General features: G+C 45.1%; 1 protein-coding gene across 1 annotated transcript; it reads left to right on the top strand.

Moving 5' to 3' along the window:
• Positions 1–224: 224 nt before the first annotated feature.
• rasl12 (RAS-like, family 12) lies at positions 225–22,064 on the top strand. The gene is made up of 6 exons (XM_084307641.1): positions 225–353; positions 496–611; positions 3,950–4,006; positions 7,642–7,715; positions 10,325–10,515; positions 19,221–22,064. The coding sequence occupies exons 2-6, from the start codon at positions 497–499 to the stop codon at positions 19,570–19,572; spliced, it is 789 nt and encodes a 262-aa protein (XP_084163767.1). The 5' UTR covers positions 225–353; position 496; the 3' UTR covers positions 19,573–22,064.
• The last annotated feature ends 2,253 nt before the right edge of the window (positions 22,065–24,317 follow it).

The raw sequence follows: 24,317 nt of genomic DNA, 5'->3' as shown, positions 1-24,317 counted from the left end.
CTTACATGGAGCTCCAGCAGACAGCAGCAGTCCATCATCATGCGAGGAGGAGGCGACTGTCCAGCTGCGAGTCTCTGCGCGTCGATCTGAACCACTGGACTGGTCTCTCTGCGCGTCGATCTGAACCACTGGACTGGTCTCTCTGCGCGTCGATCTGAACCACTGGACTGGTCTCTCTGCGCGTCGATCATTCTGAACCACTGGACTCTGAGCGTCTGTGAGCGGCTGTCCTCCTGGACTCATCATCATTTATAAATACATCGCGTTCACAATGGATTTGTAAATGTTTCCCATTTTCTGTGGAGTATAAAAACGGAGTTGACGCCGCGGACACAACCTTCTCCAAATGACTTGTAAGTTAATTTACAAGTGAGAATGAGTCTCGACATCATGTCGATGTTTGGAACTCGAGACGACGTTGTGTGGAGATATATATATATTTTTTTAATCCGACAGGTAAAAGCGCTAACTTTTGTCTTCTGCCATCTCGACCAGGATGAAGGATATGTCCCTGATGTTCGGGAAGTCACGGAGCTGTGCCCCGGTCCCCGAGAGGGGCCAGCCCGAGTGCAACGTGGTCATTCTGGGGGCGATGGGCTCCGGGAAATCAGGTGCTCTGTGATTGATTGATTGATTGATTGATTGATTGATTGATTGATTGATTGATTGATTGATTGATTGATTGATTGATTGAAAATTGTATTAACAGATTGCAGAATGGGCACAATACACACTCAATACACACAAAGAGAAAGACTTTCGTCTTGTTTACATCAGGGTCCCCCATTTTAAATTCATCATAACATGACATACAGTTATTACCAGATCTACAAATATACAGTACTGTTTGTGATACAAAAAGAGTCTAAAAAGACAGAATATATTAATTTGAGGGGGAAGAAACTGTACATTGGAGGAGGTTGGGTAGGTGGGGTGGGTAGGTTGAATGATAACTAAACTAAACTAACTAATATAACTAAAGACGCACTTCTTCAACCATTATCTGAAATAATAATAAAAAAATGTAAAATAAATTAAAAAAAAATATCCAACCCTGACTAACCTTACTGTCTGTCATGCGCTTATCCTAATAAACTAACCTACACTGTAGCACTCAACACTTCGATGAACATTGTTGCTCATCTGATAGAGTTGTGCCCTTCCTGATGGCTTGTCGTACAGAACTTGTAAGTCGCTTTGGATAAAAGCGTGTCAGCTAAATGACTAAATGTAAATGTAGGTGGGGTCGTGGGGGATGATACACTGGTTTACTCGTGAATAAATCCCACTTCATTGAAACAAACTGCATACGATGCTTTTCACAGATAATACTGAGATCCACTGTCATTAAAACAAACAACTAAAATAAGATGGTTAATTAGCATATTAGTACAACTGAAACTATTTAATTAGTCATGTTATGAGTCATGAGTGTGGCTGGCTATAGTATTTAGTTATTTTTGGCAGTATAGTTCATAGTATTATTACATAATGAAGTGATTTGGATGTTGCCTTTTATTTTGACTGGCCAACGTCCCGGATCGGCATTTAATTTTGTTTTATTTTGTCAATCAGTTTCAGTTTGTTGTTTTTGGAAACTCGAGACCAAAACCTGATTGCAGAATGGGTACAATACAGTACGGCTCAATACACACAATTGTTAAGGGGATGCAGACCAGAGAAAGTCTTTCGTCTTGTTTACATCAGGGTCCCCCATTTTCAATTCATCATAACATATATGACATACATGACATACAGATAGACAGTACTGCTACATCTATACATTTATGACATACCAGATTTACAAATACAGTACTGTTTGTGATACAAAAAGAGTCCAGAAAAGAGAGTTTATACATTTGACGTAGAAACTGTACATTGGAGGAGGTTGGGTGGGGGGGGGGGGGGCTGTACATTGGAGGTGGGGGGGGGGGGTTGGGTAGGGGGTGGGTGGGGGACACTGTACACTGTACATTGGAATACTGACAAAGCCATACTTGGTCATTTACTGTACAACTGGGTTAGGATGTGAGTGTTTATGTGAGTGTTTATGTGAGTGTTTATGTGAGTGTTTATGCGAGGGGTGCTTTCTCATGGCCGCCGAGACCCCGGACCGGACGTGACGAGGTGGAGAAGGTTACTCTCTAAATCTAGACAAGTTATGCCCATCAACCAATCAATCAATCAAAACACTCCCTCGTCCTAATGTCCATTCTCCCATTGTTTGACTATGATGTACTGTAATTTACATGCATGCAAGCAAGAGTGTCCTTGATCGACAGAAGGTTAACCCTTTACTATCACACAACCGACGGCGATGCTCCATCAATAGCATCATTAGCTCCGCGGATGTTTTTTTTGTTTTTTTGTGTGTGTCTTACATACAGATGTGTGCCCAGCCCATATGGGCTTACAAGACACATAAACAATAAGTATATAATATACTTGACAATAAGTAGACCAAGATGGCCACAAAAAAAAGAAAACAAAATAAAACATAATATAACAAGCTGTAAACAATGTATGTAAACAAAGAAACAAGAGGAATGCATATACAATTATATAGGATATAATGTGTTTTGTCTCTCAAGTGCCATGCTTTCTCCAAGAATCCTGCAAAACTGAAAATCTCCTCCAAAAAAAAACAACTCAACATACAACTCTCAGACTGCCAAAACAAATCCGGATTTACAAATTGAATTTTCTCAAATAAAGCCCTCCTCAAGCCCTCCTCAAGTCGGCAGTGAAAAACAAAATGATATTCATCTTCCACCACTCCCAGATCACACAACCGCTCCTCCTCAGGTTTACCCTGGAATCTACCCACTTCCACAGCCAGCGGCAGGGTGCCAGACCTCAGCTGGGCACACAGAGACCTCCGTCTTCTCTTTAAGTTTAACATTACATAAGGTTCAGTAAAATACTCATCTTTAATGTGAACACATTTTCTAAGTTTAGGTTTTTTCCATATCTCCACCTTCCACTTATCCTGATGGATTGTTGATCATTTTGTTTTAATTATGTGAACCTTACACTGCAGATTATTCATAAAAATCATACTTAAGTCAGCAGAAGAAAAGATCATGGACACCTCTCTTGACCAGGGATGACCGTGTGCTCTGTCTGTCCCAGTTAAATATCTTTTTAGTCACCCTGTCACTTGGCAGCTGGACCAGGCGGTTCCATAACCTCACCATTTCACCTTTTTGTTTGACCAAGCATGAGTCCCAACCCACGTCCCCTTCTACTGTAAATATATTTGTTGTCCCCTTCCCCTGTTACCCTTTGAGAGGCCCTTTTGTCCTCTCGCCATTGTAAATCAAATTTGTTCTTAATTGACCTCAGATTCAGATTTATTGTTGCATCATCTTGTCACATTTACATACAAAAAGAGCAAGATTCAGGGGGTGCCCGAGTGGCGCACCGCATACGGCACTACGGTGCAACACGGCCGACCTGGGTTCGACTCCCGGACCCGGTGGTCTTTGCCGAATGTCTTCCCCGGTCTATCTCCCATTCCTCCTCTCTCTCTCTCTCTCTCTCTCTCTCTCTCTCTCTCTCTGCCGGACTCTGTCTCCCATTCCTCCTCTCTCTCTCTCTCTCTGCCCGCCCGGTAGCAAAAATCAATAAAAACCTACAAAAACATAACTTGTCAGAAAATAGCTAAATTCTTAGGTCTTGGTTAAATGAAGGTTAAATAAAAGAAAACTATTATTACGGTAAGATGCTTGAAATCACATCATATCCATTGCTTTTACTGAACAATTAGGCGATTTCTTTTGGGTCATTAGACAAATGTGATTGAGATATAATCCATTTGTATGCAGTAGAGAGATATGATATCCTTCAATGGCAGAACATCAAGTCACTTTGCTTTGATTTCAGACGTGTTCCTCAACCCTGGCGATAACGTGGCGTCTAAACAGATGGTCTTTATCTTCTTTTACAGCCTTGACTGTGAAGTTTCTCACTAAGCGCTTCATCAGTGAATATGACCCCAACCTTGGTAAGATTTTTGTTATATTACTGCAAATACAATTCAAACACAGTGGATTAGATTAGGTTATTGTAAAAATCTATTGTCATTATACAGCACACATACAGTACAACGAAAATAAGTTGGCATCTAACCAGAGTGCAAATGTAACAGTAATATTGTAATAGCAATATACAGGTGATTGAACTGGAGTATATATAAATGAGTACTACTGAGTAATAATGATAATCATATATATGTACACAGTGATACAGGTATAAAGACACTATGGTAGTAAGTCATATTGGCCAGTGGTATAACTAGTAATAATAATAATAATAATAATAATAATAATAATAATAATAATAATAATAATAATAATAATAATAATAATAATAATAATAATAATAATAATAATAATAATAATAATAATAATAATAATAATAATAATAATAATAATAATAATAATAATAATAATAATAATAATAATAATAATAATAATAATAATAATAATAATTCATTTATTTTGTATAGCGCCTTTCAATGACCCAAAGTAAAGTAAGAGTAAGTAAGAGATATATACACAGATATAGATGTAGTATATACAGGTATATAAAAAGGATTATTAAGCAAGTATATTCAAACAGATATACAGTAAATATATATATACAGCATTATTGTATGCTATCATACAAAGTTATATAGTTTGAGGTAGGTAGTTATGATTACAGTGAAGGCATGCAGTGGGCAGGTATAAACGGAGTATAGGCAACAGTTCAGAGTTCATGCAGTATGGATAACAGAGCCTAGCCCTAGAGTATAGACATCCCCGGCCGCGTCCTAAAAGTCTGTGCCGACCAACTGGCCCCGGTATTCACTGACATCTTCAACCTGTCCTTGGAACAGGCCGTCATCCCCACCTGTCTGAAGAAGTCCACCATCATCCCTGTACCCAAAAAATCTACGCCCGCTTGCCTCAACGACTACCGCCCTGTAGCCCTCACCTCCATAGCCATGAAGTGCTTTGAGAAGCTAGTGAAGGGCTACATCTGTTCCTCCCTCCCCATCAACCTGGACCCTCTGCAATTTGCATATCGCCCCAACAGGTCCACGGAGGACGCCATAGCCCATGTGCTGCACACAGCAGCATCACATCTGGACAAGAGGAAGGGGAACTATGTGAGAATGCTGTTCATCGACTACAGCTCAGCATTCAATACCATAGTCCCCTCCAAACTCATAGCCAAGCTCAGGGACCTGGGCTTGAACTATGACCTGTGCCAGTGGGTCCTGGACTTCCTGACGGGCAGACCCCAGGTGGTAAGAGCCGGCAACTGCACCTCCTCATCCATCACGCTCAACATAGGGGCCCCCCAGGGCTGTGTTCTGAGCCCCCTCCTCTACTCCCTGTACACACATGACTGCGTAGCACAGCGGAACAACAACACCATCATCAAATTTGCTGATGACACAGTAGTGGTGGGCCTGATCTCTGCCAACGACGAAAGGGCCTACCTGGAAGAGGTAGAGAACCTGTCACAGTGGTGTCAGGAGAACTGCCTCTCCCTGAACGTCAGCAAAACAAAAGAGATGATTGTGGACTTCAGGAGGTCGGGGGTCAAGGACTACAGCCCCCTCAGCATCGACGGGGCACCAGTTGAGAGAGTGAACAGTTTCAAGTACCTCGGAGCCCACATATCCGAGGACTTGACATGGACCACACACATTGACAGTGTTGTGAAGAAGGCACGACAACGCCTCTACTTCCTCAGGCGCCTAAGGAAGTTCCAAGTCAGTCAGAAGATCCTTAGGAACTTCTACTCATGTACAATAGAGAGCATCCTGACCGGCAACATCACCTCCTGGTTTGGGAATAGCACTGCACAAGACCGTAGCAGACTACAAAGAGTGACACGTTCAGCCGAACGCACAATTAGAGGGGGGCTTCCCACCCTCCAGAACATTTACAACAAGCGGTGCAAGGGGAAGGCTAAGAGGATTATTAAGGACTCGAGCCACCCGAACAACTGCCTCTTTGAACTGCTGCCGTCAGGCAAGCGATACCGGAGTCTTATGGCGAGCACAGAAAGACTCAGAAGGAGCTTCTATCCCCAGGCCATCAGGCTGCTAAACGAACAATAATCGCTAAACGAACAATAATCACTATGCAACAACCATCAAATGCACACAGCACACACACCCACACGCACACACACACTCACTCAAACAAACAACACACTGCAGCACCCACTCTCCACACTTTAGATCACACAAACACACTTACACTTTATATTTATTGATAAAGGATTTGCACTACAACTCGTACACCTACTGTGAATTGTACCTAAACTGCACCTCGTCCATTTATGCCTTGCACTATATAGTATTGTATATTAGTACACTGCACAGTATTGTATATTGTATGGTAACTACGTCTACGAACATTGTACATATGTCTAAACTGAACACTGTGACCTCTTTTTTTTTCTTCTAATTTTTACTATGTTTTTATTTCATACTTATCTTGTCATGCACAGTCTCTGGAGCGCAACAGTAAGAAGCATTTTGTACAAAAGTATTCTGTACTTCTGTATGACAACTATTAAAGAAACTTGAAACTTGAACTTGAAAACTAGACAATGGGGTTCAGAGTTCAGAGTTCAGCTTTGGATGGCACATTTTCAGCCATGTTTCTTATGTCAATTGTTCAATGTTTTTCAATCAATTAAAAAAAAACTTGAATGGGCCTTTTCTGTCATGGCAGATTGACATTGACATAGCCCTTCCTTGATTGATTGATTGATTGATTGATTGATTGATTGATTGATTGATTGATTGATTGATTTAAATTTGTATTAACAGATTGCAGAATGGGTACAATACAGTACGGCTCAATACACACAATTGTTAAGGGGATGCAGACCAGAGAAAGACTTTCGTCTTGTTTACATCAGGCAGGGTCCCCCATTTTCAATTCATCATAACATCTATGACATACATGACATACAGATAGACAGTACTGTTACATCCAGACATTTATGACATTTATGATACAATATATTTAAATATACAGTACTGTTTAAGAGACAGAGTTTCTAAAAGAGAGTATATACATTTGAGGGGGAAGAAACTGTACATTGGAGGGGGTTGGGTGGGGGGGGGGGTTGGACATTTACAGGGGCAGCCTCCCGTAGGTGCTCTTTGAGAGCGGTTTTGAAGGTGGGTAGGGATTCACACTCTTTTACGCTCAGGCTTTCAGTACATTAAGTCTGAGTAAGCCCTTACCCTCGTCTACTGTACAAGTCACCTCACATTCACATTGAACGTGTTGCTCTGGATAAGAGCATCTGTAAAATGCCTCAGTGAATGTACGAAGATTTTCAATCATTAGGAATGCGGACTGTGTACTGTAGATTCATCACATACAATTACTGTACATGGAATAAGCACATCGTTGGTTGATTCTACTCGGTCCTCATTCCTACGAGGACCTTGTAGACTCACTCTAAATGATGTGCTTATTCCAGGTAAATGTACGTGAGTCTACAAGTCCTCATTCCAAATGATGGAAAATCTTAGTGCATCTTTTCATGTTAATGTAAAAAAAAAACAAGCATCTGAGTCGTTTCCTTTTGTCGTCTTGTGTGTGTTCTGCTGCCCCCTAGAGGGCATTTACTCTTCAGAGGAGATGGTGGACCAGCAGCCAATAGTAGTGAAGGTGATGGACACAGCTGACCGGGTAGGAGCCAATCATTCTGTCTCTCTCTGGTTCAAGTAGCACAGTCACACAGTAATATTATAAAACCATCTGCGTTGGTCCAAAGTGCCAGAGTAGATACATTTTACTCAAACTGAGTACATTTTACTCAAACTGAGTACAATTTTACTCAGTTTGAGTCAAATGTACTCAGTTTGAGTAAAATTTTGAGTCAAATTGACTGCAGGAATGGAACCCCTCATCTTAGCGGTGTTAGTACCACGCTCTACCTATTGTGCTTCACGAAGGAATGGAACCCCCAACCCTGGCAGTGTTAGTGCCTTGCTATATCGATTGAGCTGCACAGGGAATGGAACCTCTAACCCTGGCGCGTCTATACTTTCCACAACAAATTTGTGTTTCCGCGTTCGAGTTTTGCGCTCTGATTGGCCAGGTCATGTGACATGTGCGCCTATCGTGGGACGGCAAGTTCTGCGCCTATTTCCGGGTCGAACAGCCTGCAAACTACCTAACGCCTAGTTTATCACCGGTTAAGCTTAGGCGACTCTTTCGCAGTTGGTTAAGGTTAGAATTTGGAATCAGGGCAGGCGTTCTATCGCCCTGCTCTAAGACAAACTCTAACCTTAACCAACTTCGAAAGAGCGCCTAAGCTTAACCAGTGATAAACTAGGCGTTAGGTAGTTTGCAGGCTGTTCGACCCGGAAATAGGCGCAGAACTTGCCGTCCCACGATTGGCGCACATGTCACATGACCTGGCCAATCAGAGACGCGGAAACACGACTTTGTTGTGGAAAATATTCAGGCAACCCTGGCAGTGTTAGTGCAATGCATTGTAAATTATCACGTCACGTGACGCTACTCAACCAATCAAATCTGTTCCAATCAAATTTCAATAAGCATTGCGAGTGAGATGGCCATAAAACACACACACACACACACACACACACACACGCACACACACACACACACACACACACACACACACACACACACACACACACACACACACACACACACAGGGGAGAGAGACGAGATGACAAACAACAGTCGGAGAAATAAGTGAGTCAGAGAAAAGGAATTTCACATGGCGTGCTCTAAAAAGAGAAAGGTAGACAACAGGGCTTAAGAACGGACAGACTGTTCCATGTCTCAAAGCCAGCGTGTCTCATAATGTTCCGAGACCGTGGGGAGTGTGATTAAAAACAGAAAGCATCACTACGAGACAGATCCTTTGAGCGAACATACCCAATAAGAGCCCAATACGATGTGCTGGTCCATATCCGCTTCCATTCATTTGTGCTTCAGATTCAGATTCAGATTCCTTTATTAAGCCATATGTGTCACCACATTGGTAATTGTCACAGCGATACAGTGTATGCATTTTTCCATACAATTTATTTTCACATAACAAGACACAGGACAAAATACAGTGCAGTGCAGGATTTATCATTTGAATAAGTGTATATATATATATAAAGTAGTGTAAAGTGCAGTGCAGAGTTCCAGGTCAGTCCCAGTGCAGAATTCTTGCCAGTGTCAATGATATTATTGTGCCAGTGTCACTTGGGGGCGGAGGGGGGGGGTCATTGATCAGCCTGGCGGCTGAGGGGAAGAAACTCAGTCTATGACGAGCTTTCACTGCTAAGCTCAAACTATGGATGTACTGTACATGGGGACCGGAAATGGGTGGGGACTCGCATACATAGAAGAGACACATAAAAACACCTGTATAATAACACTTCAGCTAATAAAACAAACTACTGCTATAAATTATGATTTCATGTAATAATTACAAATAAGGGAATGTTTGATCCTTTCTGAAGATGACAGCAGTGTGTTGATTGATTGATTGATTGATTGATTGATTGCATTTATTAAACGCATACATTTGAAGCAAGCTTCTCATACACGTTCTTAAGAAAGGTCATCGAGGATAAACAACAGTGAGGCTCGGGAGGTATAGAGCGGTCGTCTGGTAATCCGGAGGTTCCCGGTTTGATTCCTGCTCCTCCCGGGCAGCGTGTCGAAGTGTCCTTGAGCAAGACACTTAACCCCTAATTGCTCCCGATGAGCAGGTCGGCACCTTGCGTGGTCGCCTCCGCCGTCGGTGTGTGAATGTGTGAGTGAACGGGTCAACTGTGAGGAACACATTGTAAAGCGATATATAATAATAATAACTTTATTTGTATAGCACTTTTCATACAGAAATTGCAGTTCAAAGTGCTTCACAACAGTAAAAAATACAGGCATAAGCGAGCATAAAACATTTTATAAAAAAAGATAGAGAGGTAGCAAGGTATGGTAAATCACAGTTTTCCAGTAATAAAAATAATAAAATAGAATAGATTAGATAGAGTAAAAAAGTGCGGTTTGATTCAGTTTAAAAATAGGCTAAAAATAATAAAATAAAACGGACAGTAAAAAGTGTGATAAAATGTTTCAATAAAAAATATATAACAACAGAGCAGTGTATTGCTCTTAATACTTTGAGTTTCTTTACAAACTTCTAACATACAACAGAGCAGAGCATCGCTCTTAACACTTTGAGTTTCTTTACATATATAAATGCAGCCGTTTACCGTTTATAAACACAATAAAGCAAAAAAAGATGTTGACCTCTGACCCCACAGGACGGTCCCGTGAACTGCGAGCGCTACCTGTCCTGGGCCAGCGTGTTCCTGGTGGTCTACAGCATCGACTGCAGACGGAGCTTCGAGGGCAGCCGGCGGTACCTGGAGAGGGTCTCCCTGCACAGCAAGACCGTCCAACCGGAGACCCCCATCATACTGCTGGGAAACAAGCTGGATATGGACCGATACAGGTAGGAGAGAGGGGGGGGGGAAGAGAGAGGGGGCGGGGGAGAGAGAGAGAGAGGGGAGGGGGTGGAGGATGGAGAGAGAGAGGGGAGGGGGGGAGAGAGAGTGGGAGGGAGAGAGAGAGGGGAGGGGGGGGAGGAGGGAGAGAGAGAGGGGAGGGGGGGGAGGATGGAGAGAGAGAGAGGAGGGGGGGGGGAGAGAGTGGGGGCGGGAGAGAGAGAGACAGAGAGGAGGGGGGGAGGATGGAGAGAGAGAGGGGGGGGGTAGAGAGAGTGGGAGGGAGAGAGAGGGGAGGGGGGGGAGGATGGAGAGAGAGAGGGGAGGGGGGGGAGAGAGAGTGGGGGCGGGAGAGAGAGACAGAGAGGGGAGGGGGGGGTGGAGAGAGAGAGGGGAGGGGGGTAGAGAGAGTGTGGGCGGGAGAGATAGACAGAGAGGGGAGGGGGTGGAGGATGGAGAGAGAGGGGGGGGGGTAGAGAGAGTGGGCGGGAGAGAGACAGGGAGGGGAGGGGGTGGAGGATGGAGAGAGAGAGGGGAGGGGGGGTAGAGAGAGTGGGAGGGAGAGAGAGAGACAGAGAGGGGAGGGGGTGGAGGATGGAGAGAGAGAGGGGAGGGGGGGGTAGAGAGAGTGGGGGGGAGAGAGAGAGACAGAGAGGGGAGGGGGTGGAGGATGGAGAGAGAGAGGGGAGGGGGGGGTAGAGAGAGTGGGGGGGAGAGAGAGAGACAGAGAGGGGAGGGGTGGAGGATGGAGAGAGAGAGGGGAGGGGGGGGTAGAGAGAGTGGGGGGGAGAGAGAGAGACAGAGAGGGGAGGGGGTGGAGGATGGAGAGAGAGAGGGGAGGGGGGGAGAGAGAGTGGGGGGGGGAGAGAGAGACGGGGAGGGGGGGTGGAGGATGGAGAGAGAGAGGGGAGGGGGGGGGGAGAGAGAGTGGGGGGGAGAGAGAGAGACAGGGAGGGGGGGTGAAGGATGGAGAGAGAGAGGGGAGGGGGGGGAGAGAGTGGGGGGGGAGAGAGAGAGACAGGGAGGGGAGGGGGTGGAGGATGGAGAGAGAGAGGGGAGGGGGGTAGAGAGAGTGGGCGGGAGAGAGAGAGACAGGGAGGGGGGGTGGAGGATGGAGAGAGAGAGAGGGGAGGGGGGGGTAGAGAGAGTGGGAGGGAGAGAGAGACAGAGAGGGGAGGGGTGGAGGATGGAGAGAGAGAGGGGAGGGGGGTAGAGAGAGTAGGAGGGAGAGAGAGAGACAGGGAGGGGAGGGGGTGGAGGATGGAGAGAGAGAGAGGGGAGGGGTGGAGGATGGAGAGAGTGGGAGGGAGGGAGAGAGAGAGGGGAGGGGGGTGGATGGGAAGGATAGAGAGAGGGAGAGAGAGAGAGAGAGGGGAAGGATAGAGAGAGTGGGAGGGAGAGAGAGATAGAGAGGGGAGGGGGTGGAGGATGGAGAGAGCGGGAGGGAGATAGAGAGAGAGAGAGAGAGGGGAGGGGGTGGATGGGAAGGATAGAGAGAGTGGGAGGGAGAGAGAGACAGAGAGGGGAGACAGAGAGGGGAAGGATAGAGAGAGTGGGAGGGAGAGAGAGAAAGAGAGGGGAGGGGTGGAAGATAGAGAGAGTGGGAGAGAGGGGATAGGGGGTGGATGGGAAGGATAGAGAGAGTGGGAGGGAGAGAGAGACAGAGAGGGGAGGGGTGGATGATAGAGAGAGAGTGGAAGAGAGAGAGGGGATGGATGGGAAGGATAGAGAGAGGGGATGGATGGGAAGGATAGAGAGAGGGGATAAGATAAGATAAGATATTCCTTTATTGATCCCCTTGGGGAAATTCAGGCATCATAGCAGCATGGGGGGGAGGGGGGGGGGGGTACAGGTAGTAAAACAACACGGTATACAGGTAGTAAAAAACAACACAGGCAGTGTAAACAATTTGATCAATATGGTCAATATAATTTACTATCTGACTAGCTGAGGAATATTCACATTATTCACAGTGTCACATAAGGTGCAGTATGCATGAGGTAGTGTTATAATTTACTATCTACTGAGTATACATTATTCACAGTATCACGGTATCCACTGAAATATACATTATGGATGGATGGGAAGGATAGAGAGAGTGGGAGGGAGAGAGAGAGACAGAGAGGGGGGGTGGAGGGGAAGGATAGAGAGAGTGGGAGGGAGAGAGAGACAGAGAGGGGAGGGGTGGAGGGGAAGGAGAGAGAGACAGAGAGGGGAGGGAGTGGAGGATAGAGAGAGAGTGGAAGAGAGAGAGGGGATGGATGGGAAGGATAGAGAGAGTGGGAGAGATGGAGAGGGGAGGGATGGATGGGAAGGATAGAGAGAGTGGGAGAGATGGAGAGGGGAGGGATGGAGGGGAAGGATGGAGAGAGTGGGAGAGATGGAGAGGGGAGGGGAAGGATAGAGAGAGTGGGAGAGATGGAGATGGGAGGGATGGAGGGGAAGGATGGAGAGAGTGAGAGAGATGGAGAGGGGAGGGGAAGGATAGAGAGAGTGGGAGAGATGGAGAGGGGAGGGGAAGGATAGAGAGAGTGAGAGAGAGATAGAGAGGGGAGGGGTGGAGGGGAAGGATGGAGAGAGTGGGAGAGATGGAGAGGGGAGGGGAAGGATAGAGAGAGTGGGAGGGAGAGAGAGAGACAGAGAGGGGAGGGGTGGAGGGGAAGGATGGAGAGAGTGGGAGAGAGAGAGAGAGACAGAGATGGGAGGGGTGGAGGGGAAGAATGGAGAGAGTGGGAGAGATGGAGAGAGGGGAGGCGGGAGGGGAAGGATAGAGAGAGTGGGAGGGAGGGGGGGGGGCACAGGCCAAGCTGCAGCTGATGTAGTTTGCAGGGTTTTATTGTCTAAAAGGAAAGATGAACGACGATGAAGGTTAACAGAACAGTTGTCAGCTGTTTGTTAGATAAGCAGTTCCAACAATGAAAGCAGGGTTGAAAGCGTGAATCCTCGGCAGGTGCACACATTTAAAATTGCACTGATCAGCAGAGCCTCTCATAGTAGAGGTGGTGTGCCCCCTAGTGTTCAAACACAAACACAACACCATAAATAATACAACTTCTAATATGTCGGTTTTGGCTTCTACAATAGGTCTTTCTCCACTGGTAGCTATAGACTTCTGGACAAAGTCATATCTAACAATAAAAATCGCATCACATAGGGATCCCTGAGACCAAATCTCATCAAATGGTGGTCAGTGGCCTAAATGTGTGTCAATTCGGAGGTCCTTGACACACAAAGAAAAGCTGAGGAGTGAGGACCACTGCATTACGTAAATCATACAACAACAGTCGTAATGATGAAGGAGATCTGTGTGATGCTCACCAGACAGGGAGACGAGGGTTTTACTGACATTGAAGGAAAAACTTGAATGATTTCCATATTGAACTAAATATATCCTTCTTTAGAATCATTGTGTTATTTCAAATATTTCAAAAACGTGGATGATTCCTCATAGAAAATGCTAGTTGTGAATGTAGGTCTTATTATTATACCTTAACTCTTTCACTGCCGCACTATGTCATGACAATTATGCAAATTCACTTTACACAATTATGTAAATCACTTTAGCCCATACGGTGAGAATAACTACCAAACGGTTCACCCTTTCACTGCCACACCGCAGCAGGTTAACCCGGGTTAATGGTTACCGTCGGTAGTGTGTTAACCTTCTGTAGTGTGGCAGTGAAAGGGTTAATACCGTTTAACTCATTCTTTATTTACATGCCAGCAATCACCTTTATAAGAGTAACAGTGAGGGGATATCTCATCTTGTGTATTTAAATGATTTAGCAGCACGGTCAGGGCCGGACTGGGGAAATAATTCATACCGGGAGATATAGCGTGAAATATAGCCCCAATCAGGCCACTTTTTAAGCGGGGGGTCTGGGGGTCCCCCACCAGGACATTTTTTGTTACAAAGACTTAATTTTCTGCATTCTGGTGAATTTTAGTGCATGTGAATCACAAACTAATGAGCCAACAATTGCTTAGTACAATGTACTGTTATGAACCTCAAATAAAACTGTTGTTGCACTTGCAATGCTATACTCTCTCCACCTTGGTGTAGTGGTTAACACTGTCGCCTCACAGCAAGAAGGTCCAGGGTTCGATTCCTGCTTGGGGACCAGGTTTCCATGATGCCAGGTACCCAGGTGGGGTATCTCCCAGGCCTTTCTGTGTGGAGTTTGCATGTTCTCCCCGTGCTCGCAAGGGTTCCCCCCGATAAGATAAACCCAATGGAAAAACATGCACAACAACAGATCGCTAACACTGTGGCGTCCTTGACGAAGACGGACAGGAGCACTTGGATTGGTCCCCTGGCGCAACTCACGTTGACGCCTGTCTGCTCCCGGCTTCCCTTGGGGGGGAAGGACGACGGGATGAGTTAATCGCAGAGATGAATCGCATCAGCGATTCTAAAGAGACAATGCATGCGTGTGTGTTCCGGTGTGTGTGCTGCTAAAACATTGAGTGTCGTTGCATGCCGAATAAAGACCTCCGCAACAGGTCCTGCATTATTATATTAAAAAGAAAAAAGCAAGAGCACAACATATTTTTCTATTTACTATTATAATACAGTTAACCACTCTCTCCACCTATTCAAACAGAGCAAGAGCACAATACCATATTCACTTTACTGATGCACTACCCATCAACATTTAAAATAGCCCTTTACACAAACATTAAATAACAGACCTTTCATTACAATACTATAATAACAGTAGCCACTGCCAGAATAGTGACACATGTATCGCATGTGGTGAGCACACGCATGCATGCACAACGAAGACAGAAGATTGCGTTGTCTCAATCATTTTAACTATAAAATGAGCTCAAAGTATGAGCTCACTGACTCAAATTTCCAACAAAAAGCATCAATTGTCAAATAATATTGATCACATTAACTAGACTAGATGTTTTTGAGGAAATTAGAAAGGGAACAACAACTTAACCCTTGTGTCTGATCAGATTCATTTTTTTTTATAACTTTGCAGTGATTATGTTTGTAGCCAATATATGTGGCAAAGGTGTGTAATCTTTGAATTATCTTGGAATTATTTTGACTTTCTCTTTCATAAATTGTTTATTCAACTTCAGCCCCAATCATAACCACCACATATTGTTTTTTGAATGTCAGATTTAACAACTCCTTTCAGAAAAGTAGGAGTATTTCATTTTTAATCTGAAGTTGAATAAAATATTTATGGAAAAGAAAGTGTGAAATTATTTCAACATATAATCTTTTTATGGCGTTTTTCAATTTAGTCCCCTAATATGAGTATAACACTTTAGTTTTCAGATACAAGGGTTAAATTATTTATTTGTTTCTTGGCAGATTTAACATTGGGCTTTTGACAGGGGAGATGATGCATTGCATGGTAATGTTAGCTAGCTAACATCCACATGTTTATTTTTATCACTGACTAACCTGCTGGTTCCTTGACCTTGGTGCAAGAAAACATTTGATAAATGTTGCCGGATTTAGCAGCATCTCCTTTATTTTTCTTTGTTTTATCCCTCTCTCCTCCACCCTTTATCTTTCTTCCACTGTCCATCTTGACATCAACGTTAATTGACTTTCGCTCTACTGTATCTCTCCTGAAGGCCTCTGCATGCTACAGCAAATTCAAAGCAACGTCAACACAACATCGACAAAGCAACGGTGTTGCAGACATATTACCTTTATGCTTCTGCAAAATCAACGCGCAGCCTATGATGCAACAAAATGTACCCCGGATGTGCGGCTCGAGCGCGCCCAGCCCGCCTGAATACTTTGGGCAGCCGAAGGTGCGCACTCTAGCTATTACAAACGGATTTCCCTTCTCAACCATACATCGTTAGTGTAACTGAGGGGTACAATTCCCTGACTGTATTAATCAAGTACTGATATCATTAATCACTACCGTCTATGTACTTCTGGCCAATACTGTACATGAGTATTATTAGATTGGAACACTCCCACAATAACACGGTTTTCCACACAGAATACTAGTTTAGAATATTTATTACATAAAGGGAATAGTATTACATGACTTAGTTGCGCTTATAAGGCAAATAGAATGTGCAGGTAAATCAATAATGGATATTAAGGATGATCTCTATGGTGCTCTGGGAAAAGGGGGTACTACCGGTTGTAAGCCAGCAGAGGGGGCCAAAGCTCTATGCAAGTCAATGGTTCACGGGGGTGATTTCACCCCTGGAGCAGCGGGGAAAACAGTGGTGATCCCAGGGTGCGCTCCGCGCAGATGAGAGCCGTCGAGCCTCTGTTACGACAGAGACAGGCTTGAGTGATGGTCTCACGGGCAGGTGTAGATCCCACAGTAGCAGTGGGGTAGGCGGTTCTCTGTTCTAGCAGCTTGGTCAAAGCAATGAAGAAGAATAATCCTTGCCCGGAGAGTGGCACTGCGGGCGGGGTGTAAGTCCCCCGTGGTGCTGCTGCTCCGGTGTAGATATCCTCTCCGGTGCGGTAGTGCACGGTTGACCTTGACGTTACTATACTATTAGCATGGGCAATAAGTGCTCTATGTCGACGCACAATTACTCACTCCACGTGGTCTTTGACTCGTAATGAAGGTTTACTAATAAACAGCGAACGATACGACAAACAGACGTATTTAGGATAACACGAGACTATATTGGGGCAATGCGAGCCCTGCTGTACCGCACGTTGCGTAGTGGGTAAGGCTTTACTTAGTAACTGAACCAGACTGAACTGAAGGCGAACTGAAAAGGAACTGCAAGGGGGGTTCTGTATTCTTGCGCCATATTTATATCCACGGTGGACAAATAGTGCCTATCTCATTTCTGTCGCCTCTCGGTCTCGTAGCCGTGGGCGAAAGCGGGCATGTTTGGGCAAGTCCTGGCGGTAGCTTTGAAGTCAGCTCGAGGGGGCAAGGCTTTACTCGGTACCTGGCGCCAGGGGATCGCTTCCAATAGGGGAACGAATACCATGGTCCGTCCTGCTAGACTAAAGGGATATTCCGTGCATATTGTACAAAGAATATACAAGGGATATCAAACGATATGCAGATATTATACATGGGATCTCAGGCAATAAATATATATATTCGGTTTAATCTGACCCTTTGTAACAGTTAGTATAATAATAGCCCTGTTTATGTTTGTTTTCGCTTGTGTTCTTGTATATAGTGTAATATAGTTATATCGCCACATCAACCGAGTCCATCCCCATTGTTTCCCCAATCTCCTTCCACGAATTCATCGTCATAATGCTATCCTTGTAGTCTTTAGACCCGCTATTATATAAATGTTGGTACTTTCGGACCTCCTCTGCAATACGTTCCTGCATTTGATTCATTTTAAACAAACAATTAAACAAGTGTAATGAAACAATACACTAGCTATCGAGCTCCTGTCAGAAAGTTTTCTTTTGGTCTCGAGCTCCTGTCAGAAAGTTTTCTTTTGGTCTCGAGCCAGGAACACTAGAAGTGACAGACAGCCCCGCCCCCATTCACTACCAACCAATCACTGCTACGCAATACCAACGCAACGGGTCTTTAGATTAGATTTTGGACACAGGTACGCAACGCCCTCGCAACACAGTCTACAAGACTGTCTGCAACAAGCGCGCTGAAATCGCGCCGATGTTGTGTTGAAGTTGCTTTGAATTTGCTGTAGCATGCAGAGGCCTTGAGTCCCTCACTACCTGGCTCATTGCCTGGCTGTTATTCTGCATCTGAGTGCCATCTGCCATTCCATTCGCCACCTCCGCTGTCAATCAGTTGTATCGCCTGGTCCCGCCTCCACCAATAAAAAGCAGCAGCACGGCTCCATTGTGTGTGTGTGAGATATGTGAGGGAGAGAGAGTCAGATAGTTCTCCAACTCTGTCGCAGACAGTGAAATCCTGGTTGTTCCCCACCGACTAAGGTTATCTAACTATCGCGCCGCGCCGCCGCCACAACTAGAAACAATGGCCTGGCAAAAAAAAAAAAAAAATATTATAATAAAAAAATATATAATTTTTTTTTTTTATATAATTTTTTTTTTTTAATCTGTGCAGGCTAGGCCACCGGGAAAACTCCCGGTGCTCCCGATGGCCAGTCCGGGCCTGAGCACGGTGCTGTGGACTGTGCTGCCTGTACAGCCGGGTCAGACGCACATCGCTGCACCGATATCATCTGACAAACTCAGTATCTGCTCACATTCGCAAATATCATCTGTGATTCTACACACGTAACGTACTGTAACGGCAGCTTCGGGGACGACAGTGAGGCTCGGGGCAGGTAGAGCGATCGTCTGCTAATCCGGAGGTTCCCGGTTCGATTCCCGCTCCTCCTCCCGGGCAGCGTGTCTAAGTGTCCTTGAGCAAGACACTTAAACCCCCTAACTGCTCCCGATGAGCAGGTTGGCACCTCGCATGGTTGCCTCCGCCGTCGGTGAGTGAACGTGTGAGTGAGCGGGTCAAATGTGAGGCACAACATTGTAAATCGCTTTGGATAAAAGCTGCGATATAAATGCAGCCATTCACCATTTACCATTTCCATAGCTTTCCAGCCGCAGTGTGAAAGTACGTCCCTGGTCACTCTGCCACGATGCAGACAGGGAGACCATTCCCTGGACATCTTATTTCATTATATAAAGTTTCCAAACTGACTTTTGGTACAAAATGCAAAAACGTTTAAAAAAAATAATAATCTGTGATTTTACACGTTTACGTAACGTACCGTAATGGCGGCTTGTGTTCCCCCCCCCCAGACAGGTGAGTCAGACGGACGGCTCGGCCCTCGCCTCTCGGTTCGGCGGGCTCTTCTTCGAGGTGTCGGCGTGTCTCGACTTCCCGTCCGTGCAGCGCGTCTTCCACGAGGCCGTGCGGGAGGCCCGGCGGGAGGGCGAGGGGGGCACGGTGCCCCCGCGACCGCTCTACATCAGCGAGGACAGGCCGCGGCTGCTGCTGCTGGGCCCCTCCCCCGCCTCCTTCGCCACGCCCTGCTACAAGGAGCTGCCGGCGCCCGCCACCGCCAAGCTGGTCACCGTGAAGTCGTCGCGGGCGCAGAGCAAGCGCCGCGCCCCCGCACTCACCCTGCTCAAGGGCTTCAAGATCTTCTGATCCGTCGAACCGACGTCGGGACCGCGACCCCCCCCCCCCCCTCGTCGTGGCGGAATTCAACCACAGATGCAGAACTTGTCGCTTTCTTAGTAGCCAAGTCGTTTTCAGAATAGTGACTGAACGGGTTAGTTCCCTGATGAAGTGGCTCGTAGATCTGACTGAATGACTTTACAGCCACAACTGACTGAATGACTTTACAGCCACAACTGACTGAATGCCTTTACCAGCCACAACTGACTGAATGACTTTACCGTACCAGCTACGGCCAAACGCTAACAGCATTTAGCTGATGGCTAGTGGCTACTGGTCATATATCACTTCACGTTCTCTCACAACTCGGCGGCCACCTGGCTAGAATCTTATGCAGCAAGTCAGCTGGGTGTGAGGAGGACGCAGAGACATTTAACGAAGGGGGACGTTGTTTTCAAGTGCACCAAAAACGGCCACGACTGTGAAGACTGTGATTTAAAGAGAGAAAGGAGGAGGAAGAGTATTGGTGTAGCACACTTCACTCCACTGACTGTGATTTAAAGAGAGAAAGGAGGAGGAAGAGTATTGGTGTAGCACACTTCACTCCACTGACTGTGATTTAAAGAGAGAAAGGAGGAGGAAGAGTATTGGTGTAGCACACTTCACTCCACTGACTGTGATTTAAAGAGAGAAAGGAGGAGGAAGAGTATTGGTGTAGCACACTTCACTCCACTGACTGTGATTTAAAGAGAGAAAGGAGGAGGAAGAGTATTGGTGTAGCACACTTCACTTCACTGACTGTGATTTAAAGAGAGAAAGGAGGAGGAAGAGTATTGGTGTAGCACACTTCACTCCACTGACTGTGATTTAAAGAGAGAAAGGAGGAGGAAGAGTATTGGTGTAGCACACTTCACTTCACTGACTGATGAACAGTGAATGTGTATTGGATTCAATGATGCCAAAGTCACTATGTATATTACCATAGTAATATAGTCTATGGTACAGTAGTTACAGGTACACTGTGTACGTCAGTGGTTCTCAAAGTGGGGTCTGGAATGGGGGGGGGTCCCAGGCAAAATGGGTAATTTTTATTTCACTAATAATATTTTTTATTTTTTTTGGACAAATGTTTTTTTTTTGGCATGACATACAAACCTTTACAGTAGAAATCCACTATAAAACACATACATGCTCTTACTCGTTCTCCCCCCCCCCCACCGGACCCCCCTTGAATACATCCATTATTCCGTTTGATACCAAGGATTAATAGTTCATATAATGTTTTATCCTCTCCACCACCCCTAACCAGATTTCTATGCTGGCTTCATTAATACCTAGAATTCGTGCGGTAGATATCTCCAGGTAAATCACATCAAGATATGTAAGAATCCATACCCTCCGGCACATTTTATCAGGTTGAATCCAGCGTGATGCTATTAGCTTTTTGGCAGCCGTAGTACCGGACAAGATTAGCCTCTTTATGTGTACAGAGTGTGATACCTGAGAGACATCATTCAGCAGCAATACAGAAGGCATTACAGGTATTGTCAAATACAAAAATCCTGATAATAGTGTGGTTATTTCTTCCCAAAATATCTTAACAGGCGGACATTCCCAATACATATGCATAAATGTACCATCATCACCGTTTGTACATAAGGAACATCAAGAGTCTTGTTTAAGCCCCATACGGTTCAATCAAATAGGAGTTAGGTAAGTCCTATGAATAAAATTAAGATTAATCTGTTGATGATCCGGGTTACGTGATGATAGCCGAACGTTTGCCCAGACCTCAGCCCAATCAAAATCTACTTCCAGGTCTGGTATATCCATCCTCCAAACTGAGTCTAGGGGAAGGGCTTCATACGAAGATGTAAGTAAGTGACGGTAAAAGTCCGTGACAAATCCTCTCGATGTCTCCCTTTCATAAAAGAACTTGTGATATCTGTGGTACTCAAGTGGTGTCTTTAATGGGACTCCATGAGCCTTCAAGCATGCTAATAATTGTCTGTAGAAATAATATGTGGAACTGGTGAGGTTAAATTTGTTAAATATATCTTGATAGCTACAGAAACCCCGTTTGTTGAAGATATCTCCCAATGTATGTATGCCATTCTTTTCCCATTTGGGAAATCTGATAGGTTGTTGTGCAACAAGGAGTGTATTGTTATTAAATATGGGAGAGTGTTTATGCCATTTATGTTGGTTAGTAAATTTTTTGTGTGTTTCACGCCATATCCGGATCACATGTGTAATAAGAGGGCCAAATTTCAAGTTGCATTGCTTAATTGATAGGTTGGTGTATACTACATCCTGCAGTCTATGTGGTGCCACAATGTTTTCTTCTAATGTTCTCCAGGATACAGATGCTTGAGAATCAAACCAGGTGATCAGTGGTCTTAAAGAGTACGCTTTAAAATAGTGGTAGAAGTCTGGAAATGCTAAACCTCCGTCGGCTTTGTTTCTCTGTGCGGTGGATCTTTTAATTTGTGGAGGTGTGTTGTTCCAAATAAATTTATATGCGGCGGAGTGTCATTTTTTCCAGTAGCCAGCAGGGGGGGGGGGGGGGGGGGTAACGGTAGTGTAGGCGCCGTAATGGAGGTCTCTTTATTATGATTCAGTATTCTATTTGTGTTGTATTATTAGTTGTACTGTCACTTTAGTGGTGGGCGTGCTCACGGGGGTGTGGCGCTAATGGGAGTGTTTTATGGAATTTCATTCACCTTTTCACGTCTGACAGTTCTCGGTGTTTGACAGTTCACAGAGGTTGACAGTTCACGGAGAGAGGGGGTGAGAGTTAGGAGAGCATATTTTCTTTTGACCGCAAAGCGCAAATCGCAATATTGAAAGCACACAAGCACGCAAGAACGCATCAGTATATTAGTGTATGTTAAATAAGGGTATTTTCTTTGCCTCATAAGCGAAAGAATAAAAGCCTCAAAAGTATTTCCTGGACGTGGAATGGAGTTATTTCACGATGCGCGTTGTTACATCCCAATGTATATATTCCCCAGTGTGTGTCTCCATGTGTGTGTGTTCTCCATTTTGTTTCCTCCCTCCAGCCATTGTTCCCTTCCCCATTGGTCCCTGCCAGGCCAATCCTTCCATTATTGCAACACAGCAGTGATTGGTGGTTGGCTTTCCAGACTCCAACACTCAATCCACACCCCCCAATCATGGATCACCCCACACCTGTTAAAACATGGCTTTCTCCCTTCAGTCTTTCTCTCTCTCTGGCATGAGGCTAGGCTTGTTGTCATTTTGGTAAACCTGTAACTTTGACAGTATTGCATCTCGTTTATTGGCCTTTGGTGCTTGGCAGTAATTTCCTTGTGTGTGTATGGCCACAGAGAGAGCATTGTTAAGTTATAGTTTGTTTCTGTATATATTCTGCTTTTGTTTCTGTATAATTAATGTGTTTTTCTCTCTTTCTCAGGAAGCACAGATGGGGTGAGCTGCCATTTCCTTTGGACATTGTTTTCTCCTGTTTTGGTTAGGTAAGAGTAGTTTAGGTAATGTAATCTCTTTTACCATAGATTAGATTGTGTTTATTTGGAGTATAGTGGTGTTTGTTTGTTGTTTTGGCCTGGGCTCACCCCTGAGCTACATGTGCTTCCTTTGCATCTTTCAATAAATATCATTGTTGTTTACAAACGTGGTCCATCTTTTCTGTCAACCAACTGTTATGTTACAGCCCTTTACCCTTAGACTCACAGGGGTCGTAACAGCGTCAATTGTTTGAACTCCTCCACTCAGCCCCTCGGCACTACCTGTCTATGACAGTCTACTGCCGCAACAGGTAGCATTGAGCTGAAGAAGTTGATTCTGGGTAAAACATCCATTTTAACTATTGATACTCGGGCCTGTACTGAGTTTTTATGTTTTGACCACCTGTCAAAGTCATTTGTGATCCTTTCTTGGATTCCTGTATAATTATACTTCACTGTTTGGCATAGAGTGGTCCATCTTTTCTGTCAACCAACTGTTATGTTACAGCCCTTTACCCTTAGACTCACAGGGGTCGTAACATAAATGGGGGCTCTGCCTGGATTTTATAACCCGTGTTCAATTGTTGGTTGATGGATTTGGTGAACTGTGTTTGTTTACACTTGTATAGTTATTAATTACTTTGTGTAAAAATGGCATTTGTGTAAGAGAAAATAATGGCAGTTAGTACTTTTGATCTGGGGAAATTCTTGAGCAATCCTACTTGGGAAGCGCTAGATAGCTGCCGCAAGGCAGACTTAGTGGAGATTGCCACACATTTTCAACTCTCGGTTCAACAAAAGCATCTTAAGCAGGATATCAGGTGTCTTGTGGTAGATAAGCTGTTGGAGCAGGGGACGCTTGTTTTACCTGCGGTCTCTGATGAACATGCAAGTCCTCCTGGTGAACCTACAGAAGCACCGCCCTCTGAGGAGCAAGCCCAGGGTGCTGAAAAGGCAGGTGTGAACGTCACATTGCCACATTTTCACTTGACCTCTCCTGTGTCAACTGGGTCTCGAGAAGGGGCCCAGGTCAAGGTTAGAATAGCACGTCTCCAGATGGAGGCTCAGGAGAAGGCACAAGCACGTGAGGCGGAGTATCGGCTTCGTAAAATGGAGCTTGAAGCAGAAAATGAAAGGGCTGTTAACATTCGTAGGTTGGAGCTTGAGCATGAAGTGGAAAAAGAGCTCAGACTGCGGAGGTTGGAGCTGGAAGTCCTAAGGAGTGAATCCAACTATGCTACACCGACTCCTCCACAAGGCCCGGGTATGTCCTCCTCCACAGCTTAT

Source organism: Notolepis coatsorum (genome assembly GCF_963971535.1).
Source record: "Notolepis coatsorum genome assembly, chromosome: 2".
Lineage (NCBI taxonomy): Eukaryota > Metazoa > Chordata > Actinopteri > Aulopiformes > Paralepididae > Notolepis > Notolepis coatsorum.
This window is presented reverse-complemented; position numbering and strand designations above follow the sequence as displayed.